This window comes from Mchenga conophoros, linkage group LG9 (genome assembly GCF_057382185.1).
Source record: "Mchenga conophoros isolate Kocher_MC1m ecotype Shallow Benthic linkage group LG9, M_conophoros_male_GT1.1, whole genome shotgun sequence".
NCBI lineage: Eukaryota > Metazoa > Chordata > Actinopteri > Cichliformes > Cichlidae > Mchenga > Mchenga conophoros.
This window is the reverse complement of record NC_140534.1, coordinates 21,225,336-21,247,806: the sequence shown is the minus strand read 5'-3', so window position 1 is coordinate 21,247,806 and position 22,471 is coordinate 21,225,336. Positions and strand designations below refer to the sequence as shown.

General features: G+C 40.0%; 1 protein-coding gene across 4 annotated transcripts in view; it reads right to left on the bottom strand.

Moving 5' to 3' along the window:
* asap1b (ArfGAP with SH3 domain, ankyrin repeat and PH domain 1b) overlaps positions 1–22,471 on the bottom strand; it is an 83,611-nt gene that overhangs the window by 36,143 nt on the left and 24,997 nt on the right. For all 4 annotated transcript variants that reach the window (XM_085286907.1, XM_085286909.1, XM_085286908.1 and 1 more), the window contains exons 2-6: positions 17,122–17,194; positions 10,873–11,018; positions 7,339–7,413; positions 6,840–6,889; positions 6,506–6,635 (exon numbers count right to left, since the gene is read on the bottom strand). In XM_085286907.1, the coding sequence (XP_085143033.1) occupies positions 6,506–6,635; positions 6,840–6,889; positions 7,339–7,413; positions 10,873–11,018; positions 17,122–17,194 (474 nt within the window). The remainder of the gene's footprint in view (positions 1–6,505; positions 6,636–6,839; positions 6,890–7,338; positions 7,414–10,872; positions 11,019–17,121; positions 17,195–22,471) is intronic.

Sequence of the window (22,471 nt, the reverse complement as noted above, 5' to 3'; positions counted from 1 at the left end):
CAACAAAAAAAACAAAAACACAAGTGGTCAAAACCACAAAGATGTTTTTATCCTGCTCAGAGGACTCCTGTCGGTCTGGGAGGACAAAGCAAATCAGCACGGATGTGCAACGCTCTCAAGAATTTTAAAATCAAATCTGGGACTGAGGAAGCCAGCGAAAGAGGAAGTCGGAGCTAATGTAATGTAGGAGCTACAACTCGTCTTTGGCATTCAGCATCAGCTGGAGGCGGACTGCTAAATTGGATAATGTGATGGTCTTCTGGAATCATGCGAAGATAAATCTCCCTCAAGTGCCGGTTCAAACATTTCTGCAGCAGCGTATGAAACACAACGTGAAAGGAGGCGCCGTGTTGAGCCTGCAGATGATCATCATAAACAATATGAAGCTTCTCTGTAGGCTTAAATGAATGAAAGGCTTCTCCTCTTTCTTACGGTGCTTTAGAGTGATTGGCTGTAAAACCACTTTCCTGTTTGTTTTTTTAAATACTTGACATTTTAAAAGGATAAAAAGGGAAAAAGGGGGGAAAAAAACATCATTTATATATAAAAACAAACATGCCATCTGAATGGGGGGGCAGGGATAGGATAGGAGTACATTATATGTATCCAAATACATCCACATGTTTTTACATGCCGCCTTACAAGAAAGAAAAAGGATGTTTATAATTTCCAGCCATATCTCAATAGCTCAAACGCTTCCTCCTTAATTTTGGGGACATTCTTCCTGTAAACTTAACTTTCTGTATCATATTTTTCTATTTAATTAATTCAGGAGGTTTTAATGTTTTTCCAACCTTCTGCTTCGGTGCCATCCTTCTAATAAATAGATCTCATCTTGATTTTGGGAGATTTGACAGTGCGCAACAAATTTAAATGATCAAAACGGGAAAACACAAATATTTTATAAATATGCCAAAAGTTTATTTATAACTAAAAATTATGTTGTTAAATATTCACATTTTTAAACCCAAATTTGAGCCGGACTTCTCTACAATTAATTAATTAATCAAGCAACAACGTTCAACCACTAAAACCACTTTTACCTTCAGGAGTAACTCGAATCAATAACCAAAGAATTAAAGGCCACATTTCATGTGTTTGGCTGACAATCTGAACTGTAGCTGTAATTATTTATCTTACAAGCTGTTTTATTTCTGCAAAATATTCTTGAACACAATTCGAGCACTAATTATTTTCCATTCATTTCCATTTTGGATTTACTTTTTTCACTCGTCCACATCATTAAAATTTTCTGTTACTAAAATCTGTAAATCTGATGTTTTAATAATTTGACTTTTTCACATTTTTTACTCATGTTTTTCTTCTTTTACTGTTTCACTTCATTTTTCAGCCCTTTTGTAGCAGCATTTGCAGATCAAGTTGTCTGCAGCTCTTAACAGTGGCTGCTCAGCAGGAAACGGTTGTGACTAGCTGATAAACATAGTGTGAAGTCAGAAGAGACTAAAAGCAGAACAAAAAGAAATAAGTACATAAAGTGACCTTTGTATTTAAGTGGCCATAAACAACTTCAAATTCACGATAATGAAGCTCTTTAAATGCTAAACGTGTGAATACTACGCTTGATAAAAACTTAAAGAGTGAGGGAATCTCACATAGACACTTATAGCTAAAGATTAGGAGCTCCATAGTTTCCTCAAAGTCCCAGAATGTATTTATTTTAAAACTTGTGTGCCCAATATAATTTATTATGAATTCAAATGAGTCTCAAACAACTTCAGATGCACAAAGCCGCTGCATAATAATGACAGCTCAGCTAATCAAGGTTTATTTTTACCTTGGCTTGTCTTACAGAGGTTCTGTTGCATGCAAACATCATTTGCTTTGCAAAGGCGTAAATGATTCCCGCTGATAACAATCCCATGTCTATCTGTAAGAGCAGCACGATTTTAATTGTAAGACATTCAGAGGCGAAAATAAACTTGATTAGCTGAGCTCACGCCATTAGGCGCCAAGTATGTGCATCAGGGACACAAGATTAAAAAAAATACCATCTTAATAAACCTTAAGGGGACCTATAAAAGCTGAGATTCAAATAAAGTTTCCATGATACCAGAAAAAAAATGCAAGTAAGGGTCATGTGAAAGTGAGCTAAAATGCACACTAGCATCTCCAAACACTGAACAGAGCAGCCAAGCGGATTAGCAGCTGGTATTACCACATTAAAAGCCGTTACTAGGAGAGCTAAAACTATTATGAGATAAGGGCTTTGGTTTTAGAGCCACAATCCTATAACACCGCTAACACACCATATGCTGGCATCCTGACAGAGTTGGTGAGAATACCTGTCAGAAGGTTAGCATATTAGCATCTACAGTAGTGCAAAAAAAGTACACCTTCTTCACTTTTACATAACAGGACATAATGAAATATAATTTGGTACCTTACCAGATTACCGAAATAAAATAAAAAAAACCTCAGGTGATCAACAACATGACAGATTACACTATTTTATTATTTATTCAACAAAAACTCAAAGTCCAGAAGCAGTGAAAAACTAAGTACACCCTGTGACTAAACATTTTGTAGAACCACGTTTAGCAGCAATAACGGGAAGTAATCATTTTCTGTATGGCTTTATCGGTCTCTCACATCGTTTTGAAGGAGTTAATGGCCGACAGCAAGGTGCTCAGGTCTTGTGGATGCAAAATCCCAACCGACACTTCTCCATCACCTTGCTTAACAGTTGGTATGAGGCATTTGTGCAGATATTCTGTGCATTAGAGATTTGAGAGGTAGGTAATACTTTCAAACAAGCTATACTTGTTGTGTCTTTTTCTAAATGTACTCTCATGAACTTTAACTTTTAACATGCTAACTGAGGCCTGTAGAGTCCGAGATGTGGCTAATTCTTCTAAGCATGGCAACACTACAAGAGCTTAAATGGTTTCCACTTGTAAATACTCTTTCTCACTGTACAGTGACAGACTTCATATTGTTTGGTAATGATTTTAAAACCCTTCTCAGATTGATGGGCAGCAGCAGTCTTTGCAGATATCGGTCCTCCTCTGCAGGGTGTGAACACATCTTACTGCTTCAGACCATCAAACTGCCAAAATCTCACTTTTATGGAGGTGCTCTACTTGCTGATAATCAGCTAATCAAGTGCATTTGAATTGGAAGCTCCTGGCTGCTACTCATCCTTTTAATTCCTGTAGATGTAATCAGTGTTTTTTTTACACACTACTTCTAGATTTTTTCCTAATTTTTCTAAATTAAAACAGTGAAATATATCAAGTGTTGCTATTCATCTGAAGTTTTATTTATCTAATTTTAAAACCTGCCAAGGACCAGATTGTTTTTATTATGTCCTGATACATAAAACCTTAGAACTGACAGAGGGTGTACTTTCCTTTTCTAATGTGAAGCTGAGCTGTTAGCGATTAGCTCAGAGATTCTTAATATTCTCATGTTGGCTCATGTTTAGCTTTAGAAGTCGTTGGAAAACATCAGTGGTAATCAAGTATGACTTTCAGTACGTGCTCTGTAACAGAGTAAGGAGAAGTTGGAAGACAGGTGGAAAATGTGAGCAAGGAAATACTTGAGAACCACAGTGAGAAGGGGGCAGATCAGCATGGCAGGGCACAAAAGAAGTGCAGCGAGTTTTGTAGTGAATAATTCACACAGCCAACAGCAGTGCAGCAGCCATTGGTCCATTATGTAAAAAATCCTACCAGGATAAAACAGTGAACGAGGCGTAGGCGTCACCACCCACCACTAGAGACGTTTTTGGCAGAGCAGAGTGAGCTCTAACAGTTTGTTCTGATTCTCATGGGCGTATAAGGAGCTCGCAATTGTTTTACACTTAATTCTCGCTGTCAGATTTCTTTAAGTTTGCTCTTTGTGCGCTAATATCAAACAGAGTTACAACATGTTTAACAGCAAACACGTTCACGGCACCAGATGAACATCTGAAAGCACTTAAAGACAAACGTTTGATTGTTTAGTAAGAGCTCAAATATCTAACTTATGTCATCGACTCTTTTTCTTCTTATTCTTATCCTCTGACATGCAATCACTGCAACAACCAGTTCAGCTCCAGTGAAAATACACGCCTTGCATTACTGTAGCAGAGGTGTATGTTGAAACCCTACACATGGTGCTGCACATTACAGTTTTGACAAATCACTAATTTAACCAAAAGAAATTACTAATTCATATTTTGCTAAACTACAACATTAATTAGAAGAAACTCGTGGATTCTCACTGTCATGTATTCTTGAGCCACCCCTCATTTCTTTATATATTTACAGGAAAATGGGAAATAGGTGGACAAATTTTGTGAATATATACATAGACATATAGTATAAAAGGCAAAAAGAGAGTTTGTCATTATTTGGACGACCACCTTTGTTTTTCAACACAGTCTGAACTCTCTTAGGCCGATCCATGACATAGGCTACGTTCACACTGCAGGCGAAAGCGCATCAAATCCGACTTTTTTGACCCTATGTGACCCATATCCGATCATGGTTTGACAGTGTGAACAGCACAAATCCGATATTTTCAAATCCGACCTCACTTTCGTATGTGGTACTGAATCCGATACATATCTGAAGTTTTAGAAAGCGACTGCTGTTTGAACGGTCATGTCGCATTAAATCCGTCTTTTACGTCACTGACACAAGACAGACGGCAATTATCAGCGCCGGAGAAAACATCGCGAACGCTTCCTGGCCATCCGGTGTAGATGTCAGTGAAACTGTTGGGAAGACAACGTTGGAGAAACGTGAACACTTTATTTGTACTGTATAATCTGCAGATTCTGACAGAAATCTGCAACTATCCATTGAAGCACCGCTCCTCTCTAAAACAGCAATACGGATAATTATTAGGCCATATGTAAATAACAAAATAACTTTATAACTTAAAGCAAAATTGGGAAACGTAAAGTCCGAAGCAGTCAAACAGTACTGTTTGCTCTGGGTCTAAACAGAGCGCGTTGTGTGTGACATCTTCTTTTGCGCATGCGGGCCGCTTTGAGCGTTCACACTAGAGCGCGTTTGCTGTCACATTTTATTTGTAGTGTGAACGAGCAGACAAAAAAAATCGGATTTGATCCAAAAAATTGGAATTGAGCATTAAGACCTGCAGTGTGAACGTAGTCTTAGTGTTACATTGCGTTTGGGAGCATTGTCATGCTAAAAGGTGAAACCATTACCGATCAGACACGTTTCAGCTGGTGTTGGATGGAGGATCAAAATCTGATTGCACTTTTCTGTGTTGATAGTTTCATCAAATTTGACAACACCAACACCTCTGACTGAAAAACAGCCCAAACCATGACAATTGTACCTCTCTCCTGACCTCCTCTGCACAAGTTGATGATGATAATTTATCCGTAAATTTCAATTAACCAATTCCTCTCACCTGTTGCTACTGGTTTTCAGTTTGGCAGAGCTTAACCTTTGGCCTGCTTTTCATAAATGTTTACTTTTATACAGTCTATTAATAAACTTTGCTCTTCGTGTGTGTGTGTGTGTGTGTGTGTGTGTGTGTGTGTGTGTGTGTGTGTGTGTGTGTGTGTGTGTGTGTGTGTGTGTGTGTGTGTGTGTAGTGGTGGTTTTGTCTTAATATTTCAAGCTAACAGGAAGCAGGAGCCATTAGGTGACAGTATCAGTATCAAAAACATATTTCTATATTTATATCTTCTTGAATTTCCTGCATTTCGTTTCAGTCTTTGCCTGAATCACCTTTTCTTTTTTTGTATGACAAACTTTTGAGCCTCGATATCCTGAAATATATCGGAGTTTTAATAGAAAAGAGTCAAAGGGAAAGGCCATGCAGTGATTAAAATACTTGAAAAATCCTGAAATAAAGATATTTGAGGAAAAAAATGCTACGTCACGAAAGCCAATCAGCTGGGATTCTCCCCACAGGCTGTGGATTCGCCTGACGCCACTGATGTTCAGAAATAGAGAACAAGCTTACCAACTGTGGTTACATTTTGCTTTTACAGAGTCGGAGGAAAAAAATGAAAGGCATCATGGTCAAGTTTTGAAAATCTGTTTCTATAACTTGATTTCAGCTCTCTTGGTCGTGCTCCTCTTGCCCCGTTGGCTGTTGGAGCGACTTTTTGTGGGTTTGATGAAAACACACCAACTGTGGACAGCTACCCTGACAGGATCTTGAGGACCAGGGGAAAAATATGAACTGAATGAAATTAAGCGAGTGATCTTTTTTAATATCAATAAATAATAGTTTGTAGATCCTTTACTGACCCTTATTTCAATCAGCTTAGATCCTTTTCTTTTTTAAAGTAAAAGACAGAAGTGACAGGAGCAGGCTAGTGGGTATGCTGCTGTATGTTTTAACACTTATCCCACTAAGATAAAGTCTTACCTCTGTGATTTATTTATTTATTTTTTACAATTTTGGGCAAAATTGTTGCTTTTGTATCTGTTTTTCTCTAAACTGAATCTTAATCATTGACTCTCAAGCGAGCCTCCTGCAAATATAGAGCTGTTAGACGTAAACAAAGGCCTACCTCGCACATCTGGAGCTGAAAGAGACGCCGTTCCTTCTCCATCTCCTCTGCGATTTCGGCCCCGGTGATCTCGGTGCGGATCATCCCATGCTGCTTGGCGTGCTCTCGCTTCTCCTTCTCTATCTTTGTACTGACAAAAAAACCCACAGGACTAATCATTACAAGGGCTACATTTCTAAATGTGACCTTTATTTGTTTTTCGCATTGGGTTTGTGTGCTGTAAATTCTGTGATACTCTTTAAGGGCCCCTGCAGAACTGCTGTAATGTCATTAAAGCTTGACTCATAATGACAAACAGCGCAGATACAACAGCACACTTAAGTTATCCACTTACAACTTGGCTTCGTAGTCCTTCCACGCTTTGTCAAAGGGCTTCTTTATGTCCTGCAGAAACACAGAAGAACAAGAATCAGCAAACTACAAAGGAGGTCACAGGAGGGACGGAGTTATTTGAAGAGTTGGATCGCTGCTTGAGGCCCAGCAAATGCTTCACTACACTCTCGATTTATGGCCTCAATGCCCAACGAGCACCCACGCCCCTCCTTGTACCTCAAACATCAAGAGTTCATGGCCCAGTTATTCGCCTTAAACAACACAAAAGCAGTGTTTACTTCAGCCAGATTTACAGTGTGATCTTTAGTTTCTTCTCTAAACTCCCCCGTCTATCCTCCAAGTCTCTTAATCACAGGCACACAACTTGAAATTGATAGAGAGATGGGCTGACCGGCCATCTATCCCCCTGCCCCACTGAGATGTACTATTAGGGGCCCCGGAAGAGTCGAGAGAGAGAAAAAAGGAGGAAGAAGAGAAATTGTTTTTAAAGTAAATCTTACCCCTTTCACGCCTTTCAGATCACCCTTCAGCAGCGAGTCCAGGGTGAAGATCACATTGTGGCTGAGGCTTTGGAGCTGAAAGAGACAAGAGGAGGAGGAGGGAGAGGATTTATAATGAGGAGAGAAAACTTAGTTCGTATATCAAACCATAGCATCAGAGGCAGACGTTAAAGGGACTGCCAAGTAAAACCACAAAAAGAACCAACAATGAAATTCTATTACAAACAAGTATTGTCTGTGCAGCCAGAGCTCGATATAACTCACTCCGCTGTGCCACAGATCTGTCCAAAAGTATTAAAACACCGGGTTAAATGTTCCTTACTCATGAGCATAGCAAGTCTAACCATAAATACACTGTAGGTTACAATCCTGCTACTAAACCTTCAGCAATAAATATTTATACTGGAAAAGAAAATCGTGAGAGAATCGTGATCTCAATTCTAAGCCAAAAAATCGTGATTCTCATTTTATGCAAAATCGTGCAGCCCTAAGTGCAAGGGTAATTTTATCCCATTGCCAGGTTATTGCTAGGCAACGTGATGACGTCATAATATAGTTAAGGACCTTCAGGGTCCTAAGATGTACCTGTGTGCCAAGTTGGGCTGTTGAACACGTGATTGAGTAGGGCGGGTTGCAAACAAAGACAAAGTCACACACATATGATAGAAAAATATTGCAACAGACATGTCGGTTTTAGCTAATATGATGTCCAACAAGTGCCGACAGCATACTCAACGTTACACACAGGAAGAAACTTGGGGTAAACACTGCTGAATGGTGTCAGCACATTGTTGACAAGCAGAGCAGTTTCATTGTTTCAAATGCTCTCAGCAGAATAGAATCACAGCTGTGCAGATACATTAAAAAAATGGGATCACCATCAGTCGCACTTAAAAAAAAAACAACGCAGTAATAGTCTGGCTGTACACATCACACAACACCAACAGTAAGGCTTAGACACATTTCAGGCTGCCTGGTGAGTTTTACTGTGTCCACAGGATCTCTCGCTTCTGTGTTTCTCGTTCATTGTCTACTGCCTGTGCAACGCATCCAGAGATGGGACATCTGCATAAACTCTAGATTATTTTATGCAAATGCAATGCATCTGACATGATCCAATGCATCTAGAACAGGAATGTGAAACTCATTTTAAGTCGTGCATAGACGGTCCTGGAACTCCAAATTTAGCATATAAAGTTCTCATTTATTAGAACTAGTTTTCATAAATTGACAGTAAATGTTTAGCATTTGAAAAACTGTCAGTGGGCCGGATCAGAGTCAATTCTGGGCCTTATGTTTGGCACTCCTGTTCTAGGACCTCATGACAAACTCTGAATGTAGTCGTACTCAGGCTCTAAAAAATAACCAACATCTGCGTGACTTCTTCATCACCTCAAACGAACTCAGAAACAAGTTTCACTGAAAGTTTGCAAGCAGTCTCTGATGTTGGTTTCAGTATGGAATCCAGAAGTAGAGATCCTGCAAGAGGTGATCGTCTAATCAGTTTCAGCTCAGTGTTTGCATGAAGCTGCAGACGTGAGAGCACCTGTCCAACATCTATCATGACTGTCTAGTGTAATATTTACTCTTAGCAGTAGGAGTTCATAAAGATGACATGAAATTATTGCAGCCCACCACAACACTGCCAGTTTCTCCTGTTGGGAAAGGAGCTCTCCCATCGAATGTCCAGTGCCGGGAAGTCGAGTCATCTCTTGTGTGCCCCACTTTTTGTTTCCACTATTCCAGTTAGCACTGCGTGGTTTAATTGCTAAAGGCTGTGGCAGCAAATCACCAGCTTTGTCTGCTACTGGGTCATGGAGTGTTGAATACAACTTTTACTGGGGGCTAGACTATAATGGGAATTGGCAACCAGCTCCGATTTGTTCAATAAATCAGGATTAGTAACATCAAACATGTCGGTGGAGTTTTTGCACAGCTGATTCACATACAAGCTTTCAACATTATGTTAAAAAAAAAAAAAGCTAAACACATAAGTAGGACCATTTTTTAACAAACAAATAAAATCAGGGATCAATAAGAAAAATGATAAACAATGAATCCTGAGTCAGATTAAAGTAATGAGCATGAATCAAAACCAAAGCGGGGGATGTGAAACTAAAACAATGAGTTGAAAAATGCTAAAACGGTCTGCAGTTAAGTAATAAGTACAAACCATTCCTTCCACTTTACACACAGGCCTTTGATCCCATTAAAATGAAATGAAAAAGCACAGTTTTAAAGCAGTGCATCTTCAGTGCATCTTTGGATTTGAGAGAAAAACAAAACAGCACCAGCCTTGTTTTTTTAACCTTCACTGCACTTTATCAACACATTCCTGCTGCAGCTGGCTGAAGCAACGAGCAAACGCCACAGGAAAATGGCGCACATGCAAGTGAGTCCGTCAAAGAACGATGTCTGCAGCAGCTCGGGTTGCCGCAGCTAGGCTCAGCAGCTCTAACCATTAGGATCAGCAAGGTCACTCACAACACCACTAAGCATTTAAGTCCCGTTGTTGCTGTTAGCCAAGTCCACAGCGCCTCACTGCAGCGTTCGAGGAAGTAAACAATGCTTAATGGGCGCTAATGTGCTTCTTAAGTGCCTGTCTTGCATATGCTATTGTCAGAATCAATCTTTCATTGGCCGGCTGCCGATGTGCTCTAACAGCCATCCTGGAAACTGTCACTGTCTTCTCAGAAGGAAAACAGAGAAGAAGACACAGAAAAGCTGCTTCTATCTGTTTGCGAAATCCTTAAATTTCAGCTGATGACACATGTAGGACATCTAGGGCAAGCGCCGCTCATCGATACTCATTTGTAGTACACGCACACACCAGCTGCCCTCAGGGCGCCGTTATTGAAGTCTGAAAAATGCACTCGATGAAATACTCAAAATGAAAAAGTCAAGAGATGTTTGCTTCAATATGCAGGCAGCTCAGACAGGTGAGTGATTTAAGGTGGTTTCCACACAGACACGCATGCACACAAACACGCATGCAGTTGTTCCTGGTGCTGCCAAGTTTATTTATGGAGTCTAATCTCCCCGTGAGCCACACAGGATGAGAGAGAGAGCAAAAGAAAGAGAAAGAGAGAGCGCGTGGTCTGGCTCTTCCAACAACAATCATTCAGAGGATTCAAACAGGACACATTATTCAACAGAAACGTCAGGGGAAATCCACACCAGGCAGATAAGAGCCCGTCTGGTAAGGAAAAAGGTGGATAAAGTCAGCTATACTGTCCAGTCGCCATGATGGTTTTGACTGCGTAGGCGAGAGCAGAGATTGATGAACATGTATTATTCAGCTGGAACCTGTACAAACGCATAACTCAGGTGTTAGCTGCTTCATCCAACCTTTCAATCTTCACCTTTAAACTAAAGTAATCCTAATCTATCCCACTGATCCAAGTGAAGACAGCGAACGTAAGCTGTGTATGGAAAGGATTCCTCTTTCTACCCTTGCATAGACCAGGCCAGCAGTAAAGGCTCTCCAAGCCATTTATTTTAATGACACTTTGAGTGCTGACAGGCTGGACTCACCAGGTTCTTCAGGAGTGCCGACAGTTCCTTGGTGAGGGAAGAGAACTTGACGAAGGCTGTTCCCAGGTCGTGGTTGTCCCGGCTGATGAAGTTGCTGCCAAACTTATCCAGAGCCTGGGCGTAATTGTCTTCATTCTGGACGTGGTCTGTTTAAAGAAGGGGATGGGGCAGTGGTCAGTTTAAATGCTATAACTTTTAATGACATCCTGAGGGGAAAAAACATCAGTGTCCTTCTTCAGGTGCACACACAGCGACCAGGTAGTGAATTATATGTTTTTTTGAATCAGTTTTAGGCTTTAAGTTCCTTAAAAGCTCTTTCTGCTTAGACATTTAATATTTAAGAAGTATAAGCTTATTTAAAAAAAAAAAAAAGGAAGTGAAACCTCTTATGTCCTGTTTTGAAACTGTTAAAAAACATCGAGAACAGAAACAAAGCCAGAAACTTTGCTTCTTGGGGCATTTTTCTCCACATCATATCAGAAAATCTTGAGATCCTTTTACATGTTTCTAAGAAAGAAGAATGAGCTTTAATGACCTCTAAAACCCACTCAGAGGAGAGCGCTCGGCTTGCATTATGAGTTCAGAAAAAGAAAAGAAAAGACAACACCTCTGATATACCGTAGTTATTGCTACAGTCGCTGACCCACTCTGTATCTAGCTGCAATCAAAAAGAGGTGTCGCACACACCATGTACCACACATTGGCTGTCAGGTATAGGAAGATGAGCCTAAGTGGATGGCAAACGACTCCGAGTGAAATCATCAACCCAGATTCCCAGTCTCCGTCCCAGAGATTTGGGCCAACTCACGCACTTGATCTCAAGTCGCAGCTCTTCACTCGACGAACAGTTCAGAATTCAATTGACGAGACATAAAAAAATAATAACACTTTATTGATAATAATAATAATAATATTATTATTATCTTCCAAATAGCAAGAGCGGAAACTTGCCCTGTCATTTCATTGAGGACATTTAACACCTGGAGGCCCTTCACCCAAACCCTTCACATCCCAGTGGCCAAATCCTTGAGTGGGCAGTACTGCGACATTTTTTTTAAAAAGCGGACCCGTTATGCCTTTACTTATTTTCTGTCCGTTTCTGATACATGCTCCGGCCCACTCATCATCACAGTGGACTGTATGTGGCCCATGATGTAAAATGAGTTTGACATCTCTGCTTTAGACTAAACAAAACGCTTGATCAGTGATTACATCGAGTCTTTTCTTATTTAACGACCAATTGCAAATTGCAACCAAATAGTTCCCAGAAGTTGAGACTGCATCACCCACAATCTTTGATTTGACTTGGACTGACTACAGTCACTCTCAGACAACTGCAAACCTTCACCAGTCTAAGCATCATCTAATTTAAAAGCACAGACAGATTCTCAACACGTTGCAGTAAATATGACTCTGTCTGCACCGATGATCATCTGCAACTCATCTCATACTCTGCAACTGGTTCCCAGCTAGGGCTGCCACAAACGATTATTCTGATAGTCGACTAGTCACCGATTATTTTTGCGATTAGTCGACTAATCAGATCATCACCCATTGGACGTAAAACCTACAAGCTGTAGGTTGCACCAGCAGCATCTGCTCTTATATAACTATCATTAGCTTACAGCTTTAAGTGTTTAAGGTCTGTGCTAACTAAAAATAAAGACAAGATGGTAGTTTATTAAATTTTAATTAAACTTGCAGATTGTTTCGGTGAAGTTTAATAAACTCCTTGCTATCTAAAATATAACAGGACACCGGAGTAAATTCTGGAGCATCTCACACTTCTGATGATCAGCTGTCTGTTTGATGTTTATTCAGCTGTGTAAAAACTATAACTTTAATCTCAGCCAAACTGATTTACTCAGGAACAAATAAATACTAAAAAAAAGCCAAACAATAACATTTTAAAGTTATCTAAGTGAAGGCCGGGAGTCCGGTGTTCTCACGGCTCTAGTTAGCCTTGCCCCCGGTTAGCTATCGAGCTAGCGGGTAACAGACGTCTCCGAAAACGTCGGAGCGCTTTTGAAAATATTTGGTGTCTTGATAAACTGAGCAGATATTTGAGGTTTACACAGCTACATTCTCGCCTGAAAATATGTTAAACGTTTATTTTGTGACTCAGAAAGAATAATAAGAGTAATATTAAAACTAACCAGCTGCCGCCATTGTTGGAAACTAAGCTGGGCGCTATGAATTCTGGGACAGAGCTTCTTCTTCTTCGGGGTTTAAGGGCAGCTGGCATCCTTGTACATGCAGTGCTGCCATCTTCTGTTTCAGTCCGTTATTACACTCTTAAATCCTGCTACTTATTCCTGCGTCTTTTGTGATCTTACAAAGCTTCAAACGACGCGTCGACTATTAAATCAGTCGTGGACGATTTTGATAGTCGACGTAATCGTGACTAGTCGACTAATCGTGGTAGCCCTATTCCCAGCTGATTGTATTATGGTTATAAGTCTATTCAAAAGAAAGGTTGCAATAAATGCCTATGGGGTTTTGCTGTTAAATAGCCACCTGATGCAACTATGTGACTAATTATGGCGCAATCTCTGAATTAATGCTTCAGATCTGTGAGGTTCTGGCTGGACTCCAAATGTAATTAGTAAATGTGAATTTACCAAAATGTCACAGATTGCATGAAACTGCCAACTTGATCACATTAAACAGCAAACTGATAGCAGACTGACTCGGTCTTATTGCTGTCTTGGCACACCAAATTCACTATGTTGACGGCAGCTGACTACGAGGTGCCGCAGACCCGATCCCCGTCTTTGAAGGAACTGTTTCAAAGGCAGTGACATCACAGGTTCAGTGAACATAATGCAATAATTTGTGGTCATGCAATCAGTCTCAAATGTTTGAGATCATGTGACTGGAGCATGGAGGGAGAGGAGCTGAATAAACTGAGGGGCTGCACCAGAATAAGATAAATAAGCATTATTTTGATCTGAAAAGTATGCAAAGCTACTCTAATAGAGACCAAAAGAAGAATATGCAGCCTCTTGCAAACCCGGTCTCTAACATGGACTAACAAAGTTAATCAAAGCGAAGGAGGTTTGTCAGAGGACCATAAAGTTCACTTTATAGAATCAAGTTCAGCTGCTTTCAGCTTTGCACATATTTATTTCTGATGATCTGGATGTGAGTTGGAGAGCTTTGTAAATTTATAACCAAGAATGTTCTAAAGCCAAGATTTTACAGCTCAAGTTAAAGAAAGTGAGAAACAAAAAGGCTGTGGATAGAGAAAGTATTTCAGTCCAGCTTTTTTTTTTTTGTTCTCAAAGGCAACACAGACACACACCTGAAACAAACAGAAGTGTAAATCTTTCCTAGGGATGTTTCCAATAAGACAAATGTGGCAGAAATACTCAGCAGATTCTGCAGTGGAAAGTTCCTTCAGCAGAGCAGCAACACAAGCAATAAAATAAGACACATGACCTTCACTCCTGAGAAACTTTGTTTTATACATTTTGACAACAGCAAGTCCTCTTTATATACAGTTACTGTCAATGGAACAAGACACGTTGTTCTCAGGGTCTGCGAGAATCCCCGAGAGCCGTCAGTCAAAGAGCAGCATCCATCTGTCACTGTCGTTAAGCTGGAGAGGAGGTGGAGGGGGGCGTGTTTAGACTGTTGCCAAATCTAGAGAGGAGACCTGGCAGGGAGGTCAGGTGAGACTAGAAACCCGCAGAGCTTAGTCCCCACAGCAGCCAATTTGGACGCGCGTCACAGTGGAAACTCAAAGTTCAAACAGTCCTGAAGTTACTATTGAGGACGTTTTGTATTTTCTGTATTTTCTACAGATTTTCTGGGTATTTAAGGGGTTTAGGAGCCCAGCAGGAAAGAAGTGGGTTACAGTGGAGGGGTAGCATGAGAGGTCTTTAGATTCACCAAGCTTAGAAGTTCAAGTTCTTAATATCCTTCCACTTTCATTGTTACATTACATCGTCTGTTGAGTTTCAGGCCAAAGAGGAGTCACACAAAAGGGTCAAATTGGGAGGAGTGCAAGCTCTCTGTTGTTTTCCATACAAATGTGATTTCTACATGAATGAAATTGAAAATTTAAGTACACAGAAACAAGCCACCTGGAAGACGGCCATTATGCAGACTACACTTGGCGTCTCCGTCTGAGGCGACGTGACCTCGTCGTGCCTCGTATAAAACCTGAGCACCTGCTGCTGCTAGCTGTTGGAGTTGTAGAGGAAAAATTACAAAACAGCTCACAGAAAAATTGAAACGACCTCGAGGATTTAAATAAAATCCTAGCAAAACCAAAGATAAGACAGAACACAAAATATTATATGTATCTTCATTAATTTTGGTAATTTTATACTAAGCACTGTTGCTTCTGATTGGTAAAGAGCGTCTTTGGAGGTGTTTTGATGCACGCTCAAAAATCCAGGTTCGTTTGGTCGTTGCATTTTCAGAGGGAGAAATATTTCATCACTCATCTATCTGCCTGCAGGTTCCTCTAACCTCATACTGTTGCTTAATGACCAGAAGTAGCTGTCTAACAATGGGCTACAAACTCAGACTTTTATGACCAAGATTGAAGAAGTTACTTGGATGACGTGACAAAAAGTTTCTACCACGGAAAACACTGAATCCAGATGAGCTACATCAACTTTCTGGGATGTGTCTTTAAAGCCAGCATCATTTAAAAAAAATCTTTTAATACATTAATATATTGTTGCTGTAGCTTCATAGTGTGCACCCATCTTCATGCCTGAACCTCCATTTGCGTGTATGCACCCATTTCACATTCTTATGGCAAAATATTAAGAAATGAGGCGTGGCTCAAGACTTTTGCACAGTCCTGTATAAACAATTTTCATATCAATTTAATCCAGGCCAAGCAAGACTGAAACACAAAGTCAAAATAAGATAAATAGCAAAAAAATAAAACAACCTTAACATTTTTAAATGGGTTAGATTAAAAATATAAACAACAGGAAAACATTTATAAGGACGAAGGTATATCGCATTTATTTAAAATAAGATCGGGACAAAGTGAGATGGAGTTTCTCGCTCAGGCTTAGGGGCCCTGACAGTCGACGTTTGGTCATCTTTTGGTTTTGTTTTGATATTTTTTTTAAAATCCTCATATCACAGTAGCAGGACTGTTAGATCTGTAAGATCTATGACACATATTCTAAAATAATACAAGTTTTCGATCATCGTTTTCAATCATTTTTATGCAAAAAAAGAAAGAAAAAAAGGGGAAGGTTAGGATTAGTCTCAAGGCTTCTGCTGTAAATCTTGCTACTCCTACTTTGTTGCCAGGGTTCAATGCCAAACATGACAACACAGTGATAAGATGTAGGAAATCCCAGATGATGTTTAAAACATACATTTCTATATACAACTTTGCATTATTCTCACTACACCAGTGATTCAGCTACTGCAAAAATGATGAAAAGCTTTTGGAGAAGTTGACTTCGGTTAAAGAAAAATCTCAGTTTGTGTGGCCTCGGGGTAAACTGATCAAACAGTTGCCACCACAGCACTGCTGGCACACTGCTGGGACTGATATCACAATTTTTACATATATTTTAACTGAACAAACCATCAGAGCGACGTCCAAGTCTCTGTTTTGCAATCACTTTAACCCTTTAAAGCCTCAATTATGAAATTATTGGCATTTCTGTGCATTATCTGATAGTATACATCAGCTTTCTCATGGGAAAATAGATAAATAAATCACACCAATGATGCAGAGGTCTCAAAAACTCGTGTATCACATATGAAACACTAACAGGATTAAGGCCTTTATCTTACTTTAACTCGGAGGAAACTAAAAACCTGCGTAACAGCTGGCTTCAAGTTAACCCAGCTGTTTCTCCAAAAGAGCCACAATGAGACAAAGGTAAACAGACTCTTTTCTGAGGAGAAAAAATAAACTTTTTTTGTGGGTCAAGCATCACAAACTGTCATTTTACAGGGAGGAGGCTCTCGCAAGCGTTCAGTGGAAAATTACTGAGGATCCATGTCACAGCAACACACTAAACAAACTCAGGTGTTGGTTTCTGGGACTGCCCGATACATGGAACAAACACCATCTGTCCAATACAAGGCTGCATTCCAGACACGCACACACACAAAAAAGCAGCAACCCTCATTCTTATTAAAGATATTTAACAAATCCTGGGCTCTGGGGATTTGACTTTCAGGAAAGGGCTACAAGGCTGTATCCAAACATTAATCAAAGCACAGCAAAGCCTGACAGATTTAGAAACAGACTCTCACCTTGACCTGAATTGTAGATGGCCTTCACTGACTTCTTCACCTTCTGCAGGGAGGTTCGGTCCTGGTCCAGCGCCTGAGGAAGAGATGATGCTTTTTAACACCTTTGAAGTGGTTTCATGCCTTTAAAGGTGACTGTGAACATTCATATCAGAAAACAGCAAAGACACTTTGCAACCTTTAAATATTTGTTTTAATGGTAGACCAAACCTGAAGAGGTTACGGCATAAGAACAACAAATATTTGCTCAATAATAGAGCTGAAGTGCTCATTCATAATGAACGAGGCATCAATCATCATTTCAAGCAGAACTTTTGTGCAATTACTGGTTGTTTATTATTACAAATTATTCACACGAAAATGAGGCTGACCTGCAGTTACTGCACGCTATACATCTCACTTTCTTGCAGTTTCACAGATTAATGTTTAGCGCTTTGCAAACAAAGCACCAGGGATTTAAAATAATGACCAGTATTAATAATAAAAACACATGCATCTTCCACTGGTGGTTACATGTACAGAAGTACTACAAAAGCCATTCAATGCAAAATCCACAAGTGTGACCCCTGAGCTGATTTACCGTCACCCCCCCCCCCCAAAAAAATATAGCTTCACACAAGGAAAATTCATCATCATAAACATCATCCACATGCAAGAAAATCTCACCATGAGGCCGTATTGCTCAGCTCATTCCCTGCCAGAGAAAACAACAACTACATCTGAAGTCACATCACATTCGAACACACCCCATAACTCACATTTCCCCGTTAGAAATCCCAGCACTGACTGACATAATCCTGTGCACCGCTTAAAGATAAAGACTAAAGTCAATTACATCAGTGAATAAGTGAAATGTTAGATTTTGACGCCCTCTTAGCTCAGAATTTAATTATAAACGTTCACATTTTTATTGCTTTTTTCCCCATCCTATCTTGTTAAATCTTTTCTCAGTTGGTTAAAAAAACAAAACAAAAAAACAAAACACCCACGAACATCTGGGTTTTGCCTTCAGTGGGAAAGGGTAAAATCAGCATTTATTCACTCACAGGTCAACTGACTCTGCAAAGCTTGGCAACCCAGCCTTCATAATGTGTGGTCACTGTTGTTTGAAGCAGGCGGGGATACAGAAATCCCAGCTTTTCCAAATTCTTATACCAGTACCGTTAGAGATGGCACAATACGACTTTTTTATGTCCGATACCGACACCAATATCATAAATTTGGATATCGGCCGATACCGATATCTAGAGCTGGGCGATATGAGATTTTTTCATATCACGATATGTTTTTTTCATTTCAGGCGATAACGATATCTATCACGATATAAGCCAAATAACTATATTTGTAAGATTTAAATGTGCCGTTGCTCACAAGTAAAATGTGAAATAATCAGCAGCTTGTTTTTAAATATTTATTTCCCATAATAAGTTCAACAGGGTAGATGTACTTAAGGAACATGAGACTTTTTCAGATAAATAAAGGCAAATATTGCAAACTACACAAAAGGCAGCCGCTAAAGCGTTTAAGTTTCAAAATAGAACAAACGAAACAGACTAAATTGTCAATTCCACTTAGAAACAAAATATTAATTCTAAAAATAAATCTTAGTTTGTTTTACAGAAGAACAGACAAAACTGACTAACTTTTGTCAATATCAAATAAACTGAGAACTAAAAGGAAATTCTCAATCTCTCCTTGTTGTATAGCTTAGCTTTTCAAACAGTTTTAACAGTTACTTTAGTCTGACAAAAGCCGAATGACGAATTAGTGCTTCCAGTCAGAGACTGAGGCTACGTCCACACGTACACGGGTATTTTTGAAAACGGAGATTTTCCGTTTTCGTTTTAAAAAATAATCCCGTCCACACATAAAGGCAGAAATGAAGGAAAACGCTGCTATGAACATGCCAAAGCAGCAGGTGGCGCTAGATTCCTAACCGTGCAGAAATGTTGGCCAATCAGAAGTCTAGAAGCCTCGGTGGGAAAAAGTAAACAAAGCTGGGGCACAGAAGCAGAACCGAGTCGTATGTGTGGAGGGACAGTAACTGTGTGTATATGTAAGCATTTAAACACTGCAGAGAGTAGAATTAACAGTAACAGTATTGTAGAAATTCATTTCACCGAAACAATAACGTGGCGCAGTGTGACGCATGCACCAGTTTATTGTATTTCCAGACTTGCTTTCGGCACAATTTACAGTGCACGCTACTCTGTTTTTTGTCAGACTTGAAATAGCCGAAATACCTTCACACTACGGAACTTCTATGGCTCTTCCGTTCGACAATCTCTCCGGCATTGGAACCATCATCTGTTTTCTCTTCGGTCACGCTCGGTTGATTTTTCTAGTCGGCACACTCATTTCCTCCATTATGCGCTGGCTCCATTACCCGCTGGCTGCTTCCCAAACAAACACACGTGCGGCTTGGCACTTGTGCTGTACGTAACAAGTCACGCGACGTGACGCTGCAGCTGTGATTGGTTCGGCTCTGCGCTACTTAATTTGGATTGGCTGACCTTTTTTTTTTTTTTTTTTTTTTTAAGAGGACAAGAGCGGCGAGGTCTATCGCGATAGCTTAATTTCTCTATCGAGTAAAAGTTATATCGCGATACATATCGTTATCGTTCTATCGCCCAGCTCTACCGATATGAATCCGATATAGTGTGTTTTTAATAAATAAAACTGTTTTTTTAATATCTTGCTGCATTTTGTATAAGTTCAAACTCAAGTTTAAAAAACAAACAAACACTAAAGCTATTCTGTTATACCTGTATGCAAAAAATACACTGCACCCAAAATATTTCATAGTTCAGCAACACTGATCAGTCGGGCGACCGTGGCTCAGGGGGTTGGGAATCGCATCTGTAACCGGAAGGTCGCCGGTTCGATCCCCGGGCTCTCTGTCCTGGTCGTTGTGTCCCTGGGCAAGACACTTTACCCTACTTGCCTACTGGTGTTGGCCAGAGGGGCCGATGGCGCGATATGGCAGCCTCGCTTCTGTCAGTCTGCCCCAGGGCAGCTGTGGCTACAACTGTAGCTTGCCTCCACCAGTGTATGAATGTGAGAGTGAATGAATAGTGGCATTGTAAAGCGCTTTGGGTGCCTTGAAAAGCGCTATATAAATCCAATCCATTATTATTATTATTAATAAACTTAGACCTACTCCATCCTCCCTATTCTGGTATTTTAAAGAGTAAGCAACCTAACTAATAGGGTTGCAAACTTCCAGCAAAAATAAATAAATAAATAAGGAATCCCCCCACCACCTCATGATGCTTAATCGACGTAATCAACTTTAATTTGATGCAGTGTGAAAAAAAAATGCACAGAAATAAATTATTTTTCAAGAATAATTAAATAGATTCAACATCTTTCTTCAACAGAACTGCAGACTGCACAGATGGTATCTTCCCAAAGGAAAAAGTAGTATAGCTTACTAGGGTATATCAGACTTAATAGTTACTATATACAGTAATGGACTTCTATGCATTTTACATCAGATTAAAACTTTGGGTGTAAGATTCGGATAATTATTTATTAAAAGCTCGACATTTTAAATTAGAATAAGAAAGAAAAGTATGTCTTTGTGCCCCCTTTTCCATGTTCATGCCCTATCGGCCCCCCTGGCTAAACTTTGCTAGACCCGGCCCTGCACAGTTACCAGCCGATATTACGTATCGATACCGATATGTAATATCTGATCGGTCCATCTCTAGTACCGATCAGATTGTTGCTACTTCGGCTGCTCTGTTATTCACACTGGGTCGCCACAGCAGGTAGCAGGTGTTTGATTTGGCTGATTTTTTTAATGCTAGATCGCCTTCCTGACGTAACCCTGAAGAGGTTTGTCTCTTCTCCCAGGATCGAACCAGGAATCTCTCTTTCCTTTCAGTGTGTTAACCACTACAATGTCCAATACCCACGGGAAGTCATTTCTTTACATTCAGAACAACTTGAACACAACTTAAAGATTGATTTTTCAAGTCTTGTCCAGATGCGCAGTGATCGCCTCACAGTTTTATGTTTTATTTTAGGAGACCGTACTGTTTAAATCAGGCCTCATGTTACACAAGCCTAGAGACTGGCCGGCTACCGCCTGGTAACCATTTGTCGCTAGGAAAAAACATCCCCCCAACCAGTTAGGTTTTGTTTACTGGAGGGTACAGGCTGAGGCTAAGTTTAAAAAAATAAATAAAATAAATAATAATAATAATAATAATAACAACAAATCACCTAGTGCAGCTTTTATTTTGAAGGTGAACAGTTTTTCTCCAGTTTCTTTTGCACTTGGCACTTCATCATGTTTGCAGACAAGTCTGCATTGTTCATGTGAACTGGGGGAGACCACTTGCAATCTGCTAGGAACCAAAGCAATCACAAGTTTTTTTACTGCCTTTGCTAACAATGCGCCAACTGGTCAGGGAATACAGGTTTTACCCTAGCAACCAGTGGTTTCTAAGGGGTTGCCAGCCAATCTCTAGGCCTGAGGTCTTACATGTAAAACAATGCACTCATAGTCTCTCTTTCAGAGTGACCATTACAGCGTATTAATTTAACACTGGTATCAGATTGGTAGTCCGTATCCAAAAAAGTTGGTGCTGTTTACCAACTTTCTTCCCCTGCATGACATTATGACACACCAGAAAAACAATCATAAATCTGCTGTTTGCCTTTATTACATAACTTCAGAATGGCAATGCTGCAGCATGAAGTAGATCAATATAATAACTAAATGCATGAGGAAAACAGCTACGCAAGACCATTTCCAACCTGCCACACCTACTCAAAATGATCTAACCAAGAATAAAAAGGGAGTGAATGAACAATGATGACCTCACACCCAATAAAAACAGTGAATTCTCATTAAAGTGTTTTTTGTTTTGTTTTTTATTTGACAGTAGGGCTGCCACGATTTGTCGACTAGTCACGATTACGTCGACTATCAAAATCGTCGACGACTGATTTAATAGTCGACGTGTCGTTTGAAGCTTTGTAAGATCACAAAAGACGCAGGAATAATAGCAGGATTTAAGAGTGTAATAACGGACTGAAACAGAAGATGGCAGCACAGCATGTACAAGGATGCCAGCTGCCGTTAAACCCCGAAGAAGAAGAAGCAGCTGTGTCCCAGAATTCATAGCGCGGCCCAGCTTAGTTTCCAACAATGGCGGTAGCTAGTTAGTTTTAATTTTACTCTTACTATTCTTTCTGGGTCACAAAATAAACGTTTAACATATTTTCAGGCGAGAATGTAGCTGTGTAAACCTCAAATATCTGCTCAGTTTATCAGGACACCACATATTTTCAAAAGCGCTCCGACGTTTTCGGAGACGTCTGTTACCCACTAGCTCGATAG